The sequence below is a fragment of the Cannabis sativa genome, chromosome 8, assembly GCF_029168945.1.
Source record: "Cannabis sativa cultivar Pink pepper isolate KNU-18-1 chromosome 8, ASM2916894v1, whole genome shotgun sequence".
Classification (NCBI taxonomy): Eukaryota; Viridiplantae; Streptophyta; class Magnoliopsida; order Rosales; family Cannabaceae; genus Cannabis; species Cannabis sativa.
The window spans coordinates 41365612-41383408 of record NC_083608.1 but is presented as its reverse complement, the minus strand read 5'-3'; the positions used below and the strand labels follow the sequence as shown (position 1 = coordinate 41383408).

The 17797-nt window shown below is 32.8% G+C and overlaps 2 protein-coding genes and 1 non-coding gene across 3 annotated transcripts; 1 reads left to right on the top strand and 2 right to left on the bottom strand.

Annotated features, from left to right (window-relative positions):
• The first annotated feature begins 3253 nt into the window (after nucleotides 1–3253).
• LOC133030624 (B-box domain protein 30) lies at nucleotides 3254–3751 on the top strand. Its single transcript, XM_061103425.1, has 2 exons — nucleotides 3254–3642; nucleotides 3727–3751. Exons 1-2 carry the CDS (start codon nucleotides 3254–3256, stop codon nucleotides 3749–3751), a joined length of 414 nt encoding a protein of 137 aa, XP_060959408.1.
• Nucleotides 3752–5259: 1508 nt separating this feature from the next.
• On the bottom strand, nucleotides 5260–7343 carry LOC115700838 (zinc finger protein CONSTANS-LIKE 12). Its single transcript, XM_030628503.2, has 4 exons — nucleotides 6781–7343; nucleotides 6411–6644; nucleotides 5992–6317; nucleotides 5260–5886 (listed from the first exon to the last, which is right to left on the bottom strand). Exons 1-4 carry the CDS (start codon nucleotides 7282–7284, stop codon nucleotides 5754–5756), a joined length of 1197 nt encoding a protein of 398 aa, XP_030484363.2. The 5' UTR covers nucleotides 7285–7343; the 3' UTR covers nucleotides 5260–5753.
• Nucleotides 7344–14719: 7376 nt separating this feature from the next.
• Nucleotides 14720–14826, bottom strand: LOC133030677 (small nucleolar RNA R71). Its single transcript, XR_009684223.1, has one exon. It is a non-coding gene; the product is annotated as a small nucleolar RNA R71 (small nucleolar RNA).
• Between the last annotated feature and the right edge of the window lie 2971 nt (nucleotides 14827–17797).

The following is a 17797-nucleotide window of genomic DNA, read 5'->3' as shown; positions in this document are numbered from 1 at the left end:
CTGTTTACTTTCTATAATTACAATAAACAGAATAGGAAACTAGTTATGTTTATTTTCTTATTTATTACAACGAATCTATCCCATAAATTTAGGAATAGTGTTGTGTCTTGCAAGCTTGAGGATATATATAGCATATATGAAATTGTCCAACTCGCATCCCCTGGTTAGTGTATTCGAGCCAACTACTTGATGGAAGTTGGTCGGATGTTTTCGCATGTTCTGCTCGGATGTCCCAACTTCTGTTTATGACTTCAAGTATCAGATTTCCCTGCACAACTCATTATAAGTGGGATTGCCCGTCCAGGTTATGAAATTTATTCCACGTGTCACCTAGATAGATGCCAAATCACCCTATGTAGAAATTTAGATAATATGGATACGTAAAAAAAATTATTTCAAAATAATACTTAATCGTTTCTTTAATCTCTATAATTATATAATTTATTATTTATTAGTTGCCTAAAAATATTGAGTTAATAATAATAAATTTTCTTAACAAAACCTTGTATGTCATGACTAATGCATACCAAAGTTTAGTCATACTTGTAGGAAAATGTATCACAACAAATGAGTTATAATAGCTAAAGTTAAAAATTTTTAAGAATTGTCCACAAAACATTCCTTACCTGTGTCTTCATAATAGCTAAAAGCTAAACAAATTTAGTTAAAAACTTATTTTTAACTCTTCCATTAACTTCTTTAGAGCACTCCCAACAGTTTCTCTACTCTATTCTTTAAAATATCTCACCAAAATTTTATTTTCTTTATTTTACCTCACACATTTACATTACAGCATACATCATTTAAAATAAAAAAAAAAATATGAAAATATTATATATCATTTAAATTTTTCTATATATCATTTAAATATTATATTTTTACATATATTTTATTTATTAAAATAAAAAAAATATGAAAATGAGTAAAAAGAATAATAAAAAATTAATTAATTTAATGAAAGAGAGAAAGAAAAAGTATAAAATATGTTTTACCTCTTCACTATTCATGAGCTAAATGTAGAGAAAAATTTCTTGGAGTTTGGGATGAGTTATAATAGCTAAGAGTTTAAAGCATTTGGAGCTTAATTTTAAAGTCTTAGCTATTTTTTTTTAGCTTTTAGCTATTATAGCTCACTTATTGTGAGTGCTCTTATAACTTAGCTATAATATATTTGCACAAACTCTAATAAAATGCATCTCTAGATGTAGCTATAGAGAGAGCTAAATTTTTTTTATTGTTTTATTACTGCTTTATTTAAGTTATTAACTTTTTATAATTATATATAATGTATAATATAATATTTTTTTATTAATTTATATATTATTAATGTATTAAAAATATACTATTTTAATGATGTAGATAAAAATATAGTGAATCCAATGCATGTTGTTATATAAAAATGTGAGATAAAATATAAAAGAGAAATGCTAAAAGGCATTCATGGTGCCTAGTACCATTCTGATGTGTAATATTATTATTGATATAATTCATTATGGAGTTCTACTTATTTTAATAAATTTTATAGAACATTGTTAACAAATTATAAAGTGACACTTTATCATAGTGCTAGGAGTTAAGCTAAGCACTATTCATTCTTCAAACTTATTTTACTATTATTTTTTATTATTTTTTCTTCATTTCTCTTTTTTTCTTTCTCATATTTTTTATTTAAAAAAATGAATAATATATAAATATATAATATTTAAAAAAATTAATGTATGATATAATATAAAAGTTTAAAATAAAATAAAAAAAAAAGTTTAATTGTAGTGAAATATTTTGAATGATAGAAAAGAAGTTAATGTGAGTTTCTTTGGTTATAAAAGAATTAATCTTGGAAAAATTTTGGTTTTTTTTTTTTTTATATTGGGAAAAAAAATCGAATTTAGAATTTCCTCAAAAGAAAAAATTTGAAACTATTAAACTATCCCTATAATCACTTTTATATACCTTTAATTGCTGCCGAATTAATGGGAATGATATTTTGAATAATAGTTCGACAAATTATTTATTTTCCTTTACTAAAATTTTGGAAATTATGTCACGAGTTCCCACTTCAATCCAAACACGAATCAAAAGTAGCCTTATTCTAAGCCATTCATTCAAATTTCGAACCCACAAGGCTCACGCACTCTCATACACACAACACAACACAGCACAGCACAGAGTGGTAGCCGACGGTAGCCTCTACATTAAAAAGTTTCGGTGGATTATTAAATTCTAACATTGGGGATTGTGATCTAATTGCCACTACGTACTCTTCTAACATGGTCTCCAAAACAAGTGGTCAAGATTCATCACTTTGTCAATCCCAAATTGAAGAAAAAGCACCATAGTTGGACACCTATGATAGCTTATTTTGTCCATTGCTTTTGAATATTCTTTTTTTAATTTAAAAAAAAAATGTATATATAATAAATATATATTTGTTTAAGTCACAAGCTCATATTGGATATCAATCATGGCATATGTAAGAGCCTCAATCGTGGAAGCTTTCAACTTTCGACCATACATGTGGAGTAATATGTATCGATCCACCGCTATATAACAATGTGTGGACAAAGACATTATTTCTTTTCTACGCTCACCACTGACTGACTCAACCGTCTCTCCAATTTATGGGGTCCAAGAAGGGACGAAAATAAAAAAAAATATATTTTTTATAAAATAATGGTCAAATCAATTTCCAAATTTTATATAACCCAAGTTGTCATACGTGCAAAGAAGCCAATGGACTTGGTAGGTCCTACTTTTGTAAGAGACTTTAATTCTACACCATACAACTAGAGCTTCATTCTTTGTTAATCTATAATTGACTTTGTAACCACTCAAAAAATGAAAAAGATCCGCAGCCTATTCCATCAGTCTCTTCAAGCATCTCACCACAATCACAACAAGGCTTGAAAAACAAGCTCACAACTTATAACCATGTGTTTGGACACTCTTTCCTTTATTATAAGCGTTTATTTCTCAACCACAAATTTGAGAAAGAGAAAAAAAAAATTAAACTGTGTGCTAAACTCACCAAGGTGAAAAAAGAAAAGAAAATGACATTATTGTCACATAGTGACATGAGATTGTCATAATGGTGAAATTCTAGGACAGAATTCATCCCATTTCCAACCCCAAACACTTCCTATAAATTGCTTCTTATTCCAACTTGCTCTGTCCAATACAAAAATAGAAAAACCTCTATTCTCCACAACACATTGAGTCTTTTGAGCTTTGTTAATTAAAAGAGGAAGAAAGAAGAATGTGTAGAGGGCTAGAAGAGAGCAACCGAGGGAGTAATTTTGTAGCTCGGTCGTCGAGCACTGACGACGACACATGCTCGGTGGTGTGCGAGCTGTGTAGCTCGGCGGCTTCGGTGTATTGCCAGGCCGACGATGCGTACTTGTGTAGAAAATGCGACACATGGGTTCATGGGGCTAATTTCTTAGCCCGGAGACACATTAGGTGCTTCCTTTGCAATACATGTCATAAGCTCACCAAGAGATATCTTATTGGAGCCTCGGTTGAGATGGTTCTTCCAACTCTTGTAACTACTTCTTCAACTACTACTTCATCGGATCAGCAAAGAAGCCAGTGTGATTCTTCTCTTTCCAAAACTAATTGCTCTACTACACTAAAAACGCCCTTCTTGTTTTTTTAAGCCTTTTTTTGTTCCAACTGATGAGATAACCAAGTTTCTGGGATAGTGAAATTTGTGGAGGTTTTTCTATGTAGATTTGATGGAAATGTTGGGATTTAAGAGTTTCAAACTCTCTTAATTATACATTTTCTTTTTCTTTTATATTAATACGTAACAGTTCCGCCAAAAGAAATGAAATTGTTTTAAAATGAATATACTTGATTGGTTCCTAAAATTATCTAAATATAGTTGAACATGGGCATCGATTATTATATGCAAGAGGTATATACGCCTCTGTCACTATAATGCCGAAAGAGTTAGGATTAATTATATTAAAAAATTCACTTAAACAGATCATGTTTGGCATGAATAATATTAGTAGTACAAGATTCAAATGACTTCCAATGATTTAAATATTGAAGTTCTAAACAAGAGAGAGAGAGAGAGAGAGAGAGAGAGAGAGAGAGAGAGAGAGAGAGAGAGAGAGAGAGAGAGAGAAAATGATTAATAATTAAACAAAATTGAGAAGATTACTGGTGAAAAGTACAACTAAATTAAGAATGAATAAAAGGCAAATCACTAAATCAGTAGTCAAAACATTTTAGATAACAGAGAGAAATGTCAACTTTGAAAACGCAAAGAATTTAATAACCACAAAATATGTGTTGTGTGGAGATTTTTTATTCTTGGAGAAGATTGTGTGAGGTGGATTCCAACGAAACAAATACGTGAATTCAGGATCACCACAATATTCCTTCACCGGTTTTATTGTCTCCTATATTCAATATTGAAAAATCAAATAAATTAATAATAACTATTGTTTGATCAAGTACAAACTTTTTCGTGTTGGGATTAGAAACAATAATAATAATAATAATAACGGCCGAAAAATGTTTTTAAGTGGTAAATATCGTGATTTGTTTATGTGGTTGTCCATCATTTAAAAAAAATGAGTGAATCAAATTTATGATCGGCACGTACAATTAGCAATAATAATATTAATAATATGAAGAAAAATAAACTAGTGAACATTATACTAATGCCACTCGTCTCAGTGTAACAGAACTTGATATGATACGTATCACTATTAATCTCACGTAAAGCATAGAACAATTAATCTTGTCATAACAACTCAACAGTCACTCCCTTGGAAATAAAGTCAAATATATAAACCAAAACTGTCTAACTTGAAAATCTGCCGACATATTTGTGAGATACTCTTTTGTTAAGTTATTATTATATACTATGATTAATTATTAATTAACCATAGGAGGAGGGTCAAGGTCCAAGTCATGTGATGTAATAACTAATATAATATCAGTCCTACTGAAATCTATTATTACTTCTAGCCCTGAAAAATTATATAATTTGATATAACACTATAAGATTATGTGTCAAAGGTGTATGTTTTTATCAATACTATATCAAATTCATAAACTATAAATTAATAAGGTTCAGTAAAAAAATCTAATAAATTATAAGGTACTTTGTGCTTATAAGCTGTACATGAGAGTGGCACATGTATGTTTATTAACTTTTTTTTTTTTGAATAAAAATGTTTATTAACTTTTGTGATAATTAAGAATATTTTTTCTCCCATTAATAGTGACCCCTTTTCTAATTTACAAATGATTAACCAAAAACATTATTCGGCTATTGAAATTGTCCCCATATGAAACAGAATGACAAGGCTAAGATAACATAAGTATAACTTAATTAGTGTTATTTCTATATTCTTTCAGTGTAAATTCTTTTTACTTTTGAGAAAATTCCTATGTAAATGATCATATTATTTCCTTAACAAAATTTGTCTAATGACTTTACATCAGAGGGACACAAAAATAAAGTATTACTTACTAGCTAACAATAAAAAAATTTAGTGCCTGCCTAATAAACAATTTTTTTTTTCTTTTACTACTGAAAACTGTTTTATAATTATGTGTACCATGTAAATTGCGCATCAAATGAGTGAGCCTTTTGTTTCTCCATATGGACTAGAAAAACCATGAAATTTCTGGACAGAGGAAATGGTGTGAATGAAGATTTGATAGAAGAGAGAACTAGACTTTGTTCTTGAAAATTAAAGGATTCATGATGATGATGATGATGATCCTATCCATGATCAAAAGTCACCACTGCTTGTCATTAGAGGATCATAATCATATTCTTCTCCTGCTTTCACAAATCTACCCTTTACGCGTTTTCGAGTATCAGCTCTGGCTTTCCGAGATGCATACCTTATTTGTTTCCCAAACCTATACACACACACACAAAAAGAAAGTGTTACATAAAAATCACTTTAATGTAACAACATTTTTGCTCTTGGCCTTCATAATGAGAGTAAGAGTTTAGGAACCAACGTTCTGTTTTTCTTCTTTTCATTATATCTCATCTTAGCTTTATCTCTAGCTTGGGGGCAGCTAACTTCTAGAGATGACTCCCAAGATTCTCCAGTTAGAAAAACTGGTGACATCCCACAATCTTGATAATCAGTAGCACTACTTTCGCCGGTAATGTTGGATAGGGAAATGGCGCCAGAGCTATGAACTTGGCCAGAAGTGAAAGTAGGATTCAAAAGCAAGCAATTAGAACCACCATCCATTGTTGGTTGCATCACATTAGCTGTACCACACACTTGAGAAGCCTGAAAAGCCATGCAATCTTGCTGCTGACCTGATGAAGATGCCTAAATTACAAAGCACAAACAAAAGTTCAAGCTAGCTAGCTCAATTATAAAAACATAAAAACATTAGTATAGCACTAAACAGGGGAGAATTACCTCCATAGCACTTTCAGTATGACCATTGGATTCTGTAGCTGATAAGTTTTTATCCATTAGTATAGTACTATCCAGTCCTCCACTCTCAAACGGGTACCTATTCATACAAGCTTGTGAAGAGTTAAATATTTCATTATTATTACTTCCAAAGTTCATTGCATCCATGTTTAGGCTTATAAATAGATCATTCCCATCAGGAATATTAATATTCTGGTCCTTGAGCTTTGAATGATCCTGAAAGTAAACAAAACAACATTTGGTAACCTCAAATATCTATCGCATACATAATATGGCAATGTGACCCAACCATTACAGAAATATGGTCCCTATATAATCTTTACATATCATATTTAACTGCAGGTGTACGTACCTTGGAGAGAACAGAGTCATCACCAAAGAAAGGTAATTGATCTTGAAAATAAGGCATACAATCTACATTTTGGATAGCAATAGAAGATGATGATGATTTGATAGCTTGATCTTTATTAGGCTCTATTACATTAGAACCCCAACCATGATTAGCATCTAAACAAGGCTCATTGAGAAATGACTCGAATATATTGGAAAACTCGGCTAAAGAAGGACAGCCAGTGTAGGAATACATGGGCTGGCGGTGGCGGTGTCCGGTGGCTGAGCAGCTACCGCCACCATAGCTCCAATCACAGCTTTCGCACAGTGACATCTTCTCATCCACACATCGGACCATCGCAGCCTGTCTATTGCAATTGTCGCACAGTAATGACCGTTCGTGTCTTCGAGATAAAAGATTCGCAGAGTGTACACAAACATCGCATTGCAAACAAAGACGAGCCAAATCTGATTTGCAGTATATCACTGCCCTCACCACCTCACAAAAATCACATAATGGTTCCATTTTTTTTCTTCTTTTTGTGATATAACAATCTAATCCTCTTTTGTTATTGATTTGATTCAATGATAATCAAAAAAGAAACCCTCTTAACTGAAAAAGAAAATACCAATGTTACAGTTAAACTCAAGATAGCATACTAAAGAAAATATTACGAAATAGAGATGGTATAATAAATTTGAGAGAAAGTAGTTCGTCCTAGAGATAGTGATTTGGTTTACTTTTAGTTTGTTTACTCACGTTTTTGTTACTATATTCTTATTTTTATTATGATATATAGTGTGTCTATTTAATCACGTTGTTCATAGTTTTTCTAGTCGAAGAATTCGGTAATATTGGCCTGTTTACTCGGACTGTGGGTAATAAAGGTAAATGAGAGATCTGTACATGTTTAATTAGTGCATTTAGACCGAAATTTGAGTGTCTTTGATGAGATGATGATTTTTTATAATAATAATAATAATTACATACACACGTGAAGATCTGAATTAGTAATGTTGTTGAAAGACTTGAGTAAAACGTGTTTTATATTAATAACAGCTTCACTTCACCTGGTATAGTATATAACCCAATCTCATCTCAACTCGTGAATAATTTAGTACTAATCCATTTGTTGGAAGAAAATAAATCAGTAATAATCCATGTTTTAATTCAAACGTACTAATTAATCACGTGAAAAATTTTTGAGATATAATTAAAACATGTCTCTTTTTCTTTCGCGAAATATTAAAACATTTCTCTTGAACATGTGTTTTTTTTTTTCGAGAAATAACTACTTAACTCAAAAAAAAATATATGTAGTATTATTTGTTATGATTCAAGTGAAACAAATTTCATTTCTTTATTAACGAGAATACCTATATAATAATAAAAAAATAAATAAAAATAATAATAATAATAATATACATTTATATATTTATATATATGAGTGATATAGCTTTTTATTTTTACACTTCAAAATAATTTTTTTTTTTTGTATTTTTATGGAAATCTACATAGAAACCCATATTGCAACTAGCGCTGCAAACAAAATTGCAATAAAAATCATATAGAAACTCCTATTGCAACTAACGCTGCAACCTAAATTGCAACAAAAGTCATATATAAACCCTTATTGCAACTAGCGCTGCAATCACTTTAGAAATCCAAACTGTAAATTTAAAAACAAAATTAAAAAAACAATATATAAAATAATTCCCCTATATAATATTAATAATTATTTAAATATATTACTATGACAATACAAAACCATTTAATAAATATAGACACTTGTTATACTAGTGAAAGATACATTTGCTACGCACGTGAAATATATATCACCATATCTTTATATATTAAAAGTGTCTATCTAACGGCATTTCTTGGTTTAACATTTCTTGGTTTAATATAATATTCTGTTAAATTTAACGATGTTAATAGGTTTATCTCCCGTTAACAAATAAACCCAATAATTAAACCAAAAAATTAAACAATCTTTTAAATATTAATAATCTCTTTTTAAATTAAAAAAATCATCTTAGTCACATATTTCTCTAACAAACCTATATTGGGAGAATATCACTAAACATTGAAAAAACTGGAAACGTAAAAACAGAAACGAATGACAGTGAAGTAGTAAGAACAGAACTTGAAGAAAAGGGAAAAGAAGAAAATGAAAGGAGAGCATTTCCAACTCTAACAAGTCCTGTGCAAGGGTCTTCCAAAAGCAGTAAAATTGTGAGTGGCAATAATTTGTCACTTCCCATCAATAATAAAGGTAATATATTGACCTCATGCTTTCTCGTCATAAAATCTTAAATGGATAGTTCTTTGTAACCGCGGACCTGTTTCACTAATAGGCTCCACACCTACAAATTTATTTGGGGAAAGAATGGAGAGCATTTGAAGGATCCTAGTGTAAATCAAGGTTTCTCCTTCCATCTTTTTCTCTCTTTATTATTACTTTATTTTTTATGTTGTTGTTCCCACTTTATTTATCAAGAGAATCTACAAAAATCTTTTTTTTTTAAGATCTTCTGTTAGACCTTTTATTTGGGCTTACATTAAATTTTATTGGTTTTATTAAAACTTGGGTTGATTGGATAGTTCTTTGCTGTGTTAGCCCATGTTGTTGGTGATCAATTGTTAATGGGCTTAGCATCTGTGAGTAAAGTCTAGGTGAAGCAGAAGTGTGGGCTTTTCTAGTTGACTGAAGCCTTTGATGAGCAAAGCCCAAATTTCAACTAGGGTTTTGTAGCTAAGTCCCCTCCCTAACTCTATAAATACATATTGTCTCATCACAATTGTATACCTTTTGATAATCAGAGAAAATAAACTGCTTCTGATTTAGAGATCTAGGGAGGAAGACTTAGTTGATAGTATTGCACTATCAAATTGGAGTAACTGCTGTGGATCAATCAGAGATAATTGCTATGGATCAATCAGGTACACATACCTAATTATTATATCTTATTATTGTGTTCTATGTTATATACAAATTGATCTTGGGGTTAATTGTTAATTTATCTAACATGTGGTATCAGATTGCCTATTGTATATGATTTAGAACCTATAATTAGTATAATTAATTTGTATATGTTAATTATCCATAATTTCATATCAATTTCGTTATTATTTTATGTGTAATTTTTTGTTTATAAATCTTAAAACTTTAGGAATTTTATTGATCGTTAAATTCTCTTTCAATTGATATATTATATGTTTGAATTCATTGTGTATATTAAGAGAATTTTAATTTTAAAGTTTTAGGGTTTATATGATTATAATATGAAATTATATTTTGTGTATTTTGATTTTATTGTTTTTGATCTAAAATTGATAATAGATTTCTCATTATCAATTGTTTAAGAATGTTCCTACATAATTAATTTCGGATTTATATAAGATAAGCATTACAATTTTTTTTCTTTTGTGTTCTTCAATTTTGGGATTGATTTTAGCCATAGATCTACCCATTTATTTTTTTAATACACGAAATTAATAGTGTAAATCAACTAGAAATTGATTCCCCATCGAAACCCATCAATTTCCCCATCTTTTAGTCGATTTTTGGCCGGAAAAACGAGCAGACCCGACTGGAGGAGATCCGGGTCGCGTACCCGGTTTCAGACCCGGCTGGAGGAAGAAGATGGACGCCAGCCAGCAACGCCCACTCGCGGCAGGTGGCGCGTGGGGCGCGTGGGGCCTCGTCCGATGTCCGTTTTCGACGATTTTTTTTTTCAGTATTATTAGAATTTGATTTCTGATTTTTTGGTGATTTTTAATTAATTTTTTGACGCCGTTTAATAATTATTATTATTTTAATGATAATTATGCAGTTAAAAAATTATTAAAAATAATTTTTGATGATTTTTCAAAATCCGTAAATCATAGAAAATTTTTTGGGTTTCTTCTCGTTCCATAAAACATAGTCACTCTCTTGTTTAATTTATCTTGACTATGTAATCTCCACCAATATTCTTTATTTCACATTTTTCCATTAATTGTTGTTCTAAAGTTATAAAACTTGGTTATTTGATATAAAAATAATGTGTTATGGTGGACACTTTATTTTTTTTATTATCAATATAATAAAAGCAATTATATATCTCTTTTGGAAATTTGGTTGAAAATTATTAATTTTCAATGATTGTTTTATCACCAAATTTCACATGTTGAAGAAAATATTATATTTTTGGTTGACTATATGTGTAATTACTTGCCCAAAGGTAGTATTTACATATATTAGTTCACATTCCATGAAGTGAGTTAATATTAAATGTATATATTTTAATTATTTGCCCAAAGGTAATAATTTAAATATATAAATTTATTATTATTTTTTGCTGGAATTAATACATATTTTTAAGAAATTTATTTGCCCAAAGGTAATAAAATTCTTAAATGATATGTATTTTTTCTTTGTTGTTAACTTCATGAAGGTAGATCATGTGTGTGTTATATTCTCACCCCAAAGGGGAGTTTATAATGACCAGTTGATTCTACAATATTTTCTAATACATTGCTCATATTGCTTATTCAAGTTTTAATTTTTGAATTTTTCAGTCTCCTTTTCTGTGAACAACAATAATGCTTCCATCCATATTTTGAATGCTTCCAACTACAAGACATGGAAACGAGATGTGGAATTTACTTTAGGCATAATGGATTTGGACTTGTGCCTACGAGAAGAAAAACCTGCTGATCTTATCGACTCAAAGATGTACCGCCGAGAGAACTCATCATGCACAATGGGAAAAGTCAAGTCGACTTAGTCTTCTTACTATGAAAAGATCCATTCCTGAACATCTATTGAGTGGTTTGCCAGACACTACAAATGCCAAAGAGTTTTTCAATGCTGTAGAAAAATTATACGACACTGGTGAAAACGCTGAAGTTGGACATCTTATGGATGAAATGACAACCATTAAGTATGATGAATTAAAAGGAGTGCGTGATTTTATTCTGAAATTGGTGAATGTTCAGACCAAGTTGAAAGATCATAATATTCCTCTTCCTGACTCTTTCATTATTCATCGAGCTCTTCATGCTCTTCCTGCCTCTTTCAGCCTTATCAAGACAGCCTACAACACTTACAATCAAACATGGACTATCAGCGATCTAATTTCTCAGTGTGTAGCTGAAGAAAGCAAGCTTAAAAGGGAGAAGAATGAATCTGCTAACTATGTTTCTCACCTCAAGCCCAACAAAGGAAAAGGAAAATTCAAGAATAAAAATGTTCCAACATAGATAACGTCAACTCCAACATCTTCGTCATAGTCGGAACAGGTATTATTAATTTCATATCATATGTTGTTAAATTATTGAAGCTTACGTGTTTGTTAATCTACTTTCTTCTTATTGTTGGATGGATTTAATTAATTTCGATTTTTTTTTGATGAATTACTCTTTTTAAAAATAAATATGTTCTATAAATTTAAATTTAAACTCTATATAAAATAATACTTTTTTTTTCTAGAAACATAAAGCTACAAACTAATTTCATTAACAATCATCAATATAAAATTTAAACTCTATATTAAAAAATACATTTTCTTTTTTTTCTAGAAACATAAAGCTACAGACTAATTTCATTAACAATCATCAATATAAATATTCAAGTATGAATAAATCAAAACAATTCAAAATCAGAACAAATAAATATTCAAGTATTTTAATAAATTCATAAACAAATAAATCAGAACAATTCAAAATCTCAAATTTAGAAAATTAAAAGTTTAGATTTATAATCTTTACAAATATGAAAAACTTAAATAAATCTATCTACCATTGTTGTTGCCGTTGCTTAGTTACTGAATTCTTAAACAAAAACCACTAGAACTTATACAAAACTAATATTTACGTGGCTCGCCACGTAACTCTCATCTAGTTAATTTAAAAAATGTCAAAGATATAATTAATACTTAACATTATTATAGTGTATTATACTATTATTAATATAATTATTAGATCTCATATAACTTAATTTAATATTTACTATAAAATATCATTAATTATTTTATTAAAATTATCTCTAGTCACACAAGAATTGTGTTAGGCTATTTTTAGCCTATGTTTTGGATCCAATTTATGTGCATCTTTAGCTGTGTTGGGACGGAATTACGCTTGTTTTCTATGTTTTCAGGTTCTTTGGAGTAAAAGAGGTCTCGGGTGCAGAAATTCATTAAAAGACGTGCTGAGCCGAAGAAAAACTTAAATTTTGAGCTTTTGCATATCTGGCCGCGGCGATGAAGAGGCTCGCCGCGGCGAGTTACGAGATACAGAGAGAGGCTGAAATTGGCAAATTCTCGCCGCGGCGAGAGGAAGCTTGGCCGCGGCGAGATCCCGTACGGACCAGGGGTATTTTCGTCCATCGAACCCTAAATTTCAAGTATAAATAGAAAACTGCGATTGGAAGTCAGGGAGAGCGATTTGGAACCCTAAAAACACAGCTGAGAGCGGCAGGAAGAGCGTAGAGATTCAAGTGAAGATCCAGAATTCATCCTCAAACAGTTCTTTTCTTTATTCCTCTTTAATTTATTTATGTTGAATATTGCTATAGGAATGGTTATGGATTTGTTTCTGAACTAAATTTCCCATTTAGGGAGGATGATGATTGTTGTTTAATGTTTTCCTAGTTAATGTTTAATTACCATTCCTCCATTCTTGTGTGTGAAATTATCTTAATTTGTGTTTAATTTCATGTTTAAGATTGATCACCTTGTGCATGCTCTATGATCTCAATTCAAAATCTGAAAAGTGAGAATTGAGAATGCTAAAATTAAGATAATCAATGTTCTATGTGAAACGAAAGTATTCACATGACTTATGTGACGAGTAGATTATTGCTTAATGCTGATTTCATGTTAGTTTAATTAAGGAATTAATTAGATAACATGTGATTTAGAATCTAGAAGATCTGAAAGGAGCTAGGTTATTTCATAATCTGTCATTCACTCCAAGAATAGGATAGTAATTAATCATTGACAATTTGGGTAAACAACAACAGGATTCTCCTCCCTATTGCCTCATCTTGCTCAACTTTAAAGTGTGTTATTAAGTTTTCTGAATTTCTTTCATATTTTACTGCTTTTAATTCATAATTGCTTTTGATTTACCGAATAGAATCATAAGCATAATTTAGTGGTACTTAATCCAATTCCCTGTGGGATCGACCTCACCTGTGTGAGATTTACTACTTGATTGCGTATACTTGCGTAGTGTTTAAAAATATAGCAACAAGTTTTTGGCGCCGTTGCCGGGGAATTGTTAAAGATTAATATTACATAAAATTATACTAACTTCTACTTTGGTATATTTTTCTTGCTGATTTTTCTAACCTTTTTCTTGCAATATTTTCTTGATTTATTTCAGGAATCCTAAGTGCATGCGCCGTCAAGGACAATCAGTCATATTACCAGTTGATCCTGAAATTGAGAAAACTTGCAGGAAGAATCGAAAGAACAAGAGGCAAGAAAGAGTTTCAGCAACTGCTGAAACATCAGAAATCATGGCTGCCAATGTGAATAATAATGTTGGGAACAATGGGCGTAATAATGGTAATAATGGAGGCGCTGTGGAAGATCAAGCTAATGGCCGAAGCTTGAGAGATTACATTCTCCCTACTCTGACGGGAGTGCAGTCATGTATTAGGCCACCGGCAGTGGATGCAAACAACTTCGAGATCAAACCTGCCATCCTTCAAATGGTGCGATCTTCGGTTCAGTTTGGTGGTCTCCCTTCTGAAGATCCTAATTTGCATCTCTCTAACTTCATGGAACTTTGTGAAACTTTTAAAGTTAATGGAGTTAGCGACGATGCCATTAGATTGAGGTTGTTTCCATTCTCGCTCAGAGAACGAGCCAAGAGTTGGTTGAATTCTTTGCCACCGAATTCTATTGCTACATGGAATGATCTGGCAACAAAATTCTTGTCAAAGTTCTTTCCTCCAGCTAAGTCTGCAAAGCTAAGAGGAGAAATCAACAATTTCTGCCAACAAGATAATGAATCTCTCTATGAGGCGTGGGAGAGGTTTAAAGATCTGATCAGGAGGTGTCCCCATCATGGTATAGAGAAGTGGATGCTGGTTCACAACTTCTACAACGGGTTGGTTGGTAATACTAGAACTCTAATAGATGCAGCAGCGGGCGGAGCTTTTATGAGAAAGAGTGCTAATGAGGCATATGATCTATTGGAGGAGATGGCTCTAAACAACCAGCAGTGGCCAACCGAAAGGAGTCAATCCAAGAAAGTAGCCGGTGTGTTAGAAGTCGATGCCATCACAAAGTTAACAGCTCAGGTTGAGGCATTGACTAAAATCATTGCAGGGCAAGCTAAGCAAGCCCAAATGGTTTGTGAGTTATGTGGAGGAAGTCATCACTTTTCGTAGTGCCAAGCGGATGTGGATGATTTGCCAATGGATGAAGCTAAGGCCATTGGGAATTTTTCACGGAATAACAACAACAACAATTATGGGTTCAACCCATAACAACCGAAGAAATAGTGGGTTCTATCAACAAAGAAATCGAACCAACGGTTTAATCAAGAACAAGCCTGCGGTGGAAGTTCTAGTTTGCGGACAGATTTACCGCTCCAATTCATGACCGAAACTAGATCTTCAATTAAAGACCCGCGTACTCGGATGGGCCGCCTAGCAACTCAGGTAGCAACCCGCCCTCAAGGAAATTTGCCTAGCACCACTGAAGTTAATCCTAAAGAAAACTGCAAGGCAATTACCCTGAGGAGCGGTAAGAAGTATGATGGGCCTGAGTTACCACAACCAGTTGAGGTAGATGTAGAAATAAATGCTCAACCAGTGCCGACACCAACACCGACAGCAGAGAAGGCTGCGATAGCCCAAAGACCACCACAACGGTCTCCACCGATTAGTACTGATCATCATGTAAAGATACCCTATCCTCAGAGGCTGAGAAAGTCAAGCTTAGACAAGCAGTTCACCAAGTTTCTAGAAGTCTTCAAAAGACTTCACATTAACATTCCTTTTGCTGAAGCTCTAGAGCAGATGCCAAGTTATGTGAAGTTTATGAAGGAAATTTTGTCAAAGAAGAGGAAGATGGAAGACTATGAGACAGTGGCTCTAACTGAAGAGTGTAGCGCTATTCTACAGAAGAAACTCCCTCCAAAACTCAGAGAGCCAGGGAGTTTCACTATTCCTTGTACTATTGGTAAAATTGAAGGGATAAATGCACTATGTGATTTGGGAGCCAGTATTAACTTAATGCCCTTGTCAGTGTTCAAAAGATTGCAGCTAGGTGAAGCAAAGCCAACTACTGTAACTCTTCAATTGGCAGATCGATCGCTAGCTCACCCTAGAGGAGTCATTGAGGATGTGTTAGTAAAGGTGGACAAGTTCATCTTCCCAGCTGATTTCATTGTTCTAGACATGGAAGAAGACAGTAATGTTCCTATCATCCTGGGGAGACCTTTCTTGGCAACAGGGAAAGCACTAATAGATGTTCAGAAAGGAGAGTTAAAGCTAAGGGTACAAGGAGATGAAGTTGTATTTAATGTACTCAAAGCAATGACCTATCCTACAGCTAGTGACAACTGTTCTGCAATTGATGTGGTGGACCAGTTGGTGGAGACAAAGACACATGCTGAAGATCCTCTTAATCTGACTTTGGTACAAGAAGAGGTGGTGGAACAAGATGGTAAGGAAGCTTATGAATATGCTATGTGGCTCGATTCTTATGGACCGCTGAATAGAAAATATTATGAAGAGTTAGGAGTCATACCAACAAAGCCTACCCCATCTACTGAAAAGCCTCCTCAACTAGAGTTGAAAGTCCTACCAGAGCATCTCAGGTATGAATATTTGGGTGAAAATAAGACACTTCCTGTTATTGTGGCTTCTTCCCTATCTTCTGTAGAGACAGATAAGCTATTACGGGTTCTAAGGAAGCATTCAAAAGCCATTGGATGGACTTTAGCAGATATTAAAGGGATCAGCCCTTCAACTGTAATGCATAGAATCTTAATGGAGGAAGGAGTGAAACCAACCATTGATGCACAACGTAGATTAAATCCACCAATGAAGGAGGTTGTCAGAAAAGAAGTCTTGAAGTGGTTAGATGCAGGGGTAGCGTATCCTATTTCAGACAGTAAATGGGTGAGCCCAGTCCAAGTTGTCCCAAAGAAAGGAGGGATGACGGTGGTGAAGAATGAGAAGAATGAACTCATCCCAACCAGAACTGTCACGGGATGGAGAATTTGCATTGACTACCGAAAACTCAACAAGGCCACAAGAAAAGATCACTTTCCGCTCCCATTCATTGATCAGATGTTAGATAAGTTGGCAGGACAAGAGTACTATTGTTTCCTTGATGGATACTCAGGGTATCACCAAATAGCTATAGCACCGGAGGATCAAGAGAAAACAACATTCACATGTCCATATGGTACTTTTGCTTTTCGACAAATGCCATTTGGGCTATGTAATGCTCCAGCAACATTTCAGAGGTGTATGATGGCTATATTTTCAGATTTAATAGAAAAGTGCATCGAGGTGTTCATGGATGATTTTTCAGTGTTTGGCTCATCGTTTGACCAATGTCTGAGTAACTTGGAGTTGGTTTTAGCAAGATGTGAAGATTCTAATTTGGTGCTGAACTGGGAAAAGTGCCATTTCATGGTTACAGAAGGAATAGTCTTTGGGACATAAAATCTCAAAAGAAGGTATTGAGGTTGACAGAGCCAAAGTATCTACAATTGAGAACTTGCCTCCTCCAATTTCAGTGAAGGGAGTTCGAAGTTTTTTGGGTCATGCCGGGTTTTATAGAAGATTTATCAAAGATTTCTCCAAAGTGGCCAAACCGCTATCCAATCTTCTTGCTAGTGGAGTACCTTTTGAATTTGGGAAAGATTGTCTTGAAGCATTCCAAATTCTCAAGGAGAAGTTAATCTCAGCACCGATTGTGACTACACCAAACTGGGAATTACCTTTTGAAATCATGTGCGATGCAAGTGATTATGCTATTGGAGCAGTCTTGGGACAACGGGTTGACAAGGTATTCAGAACCAT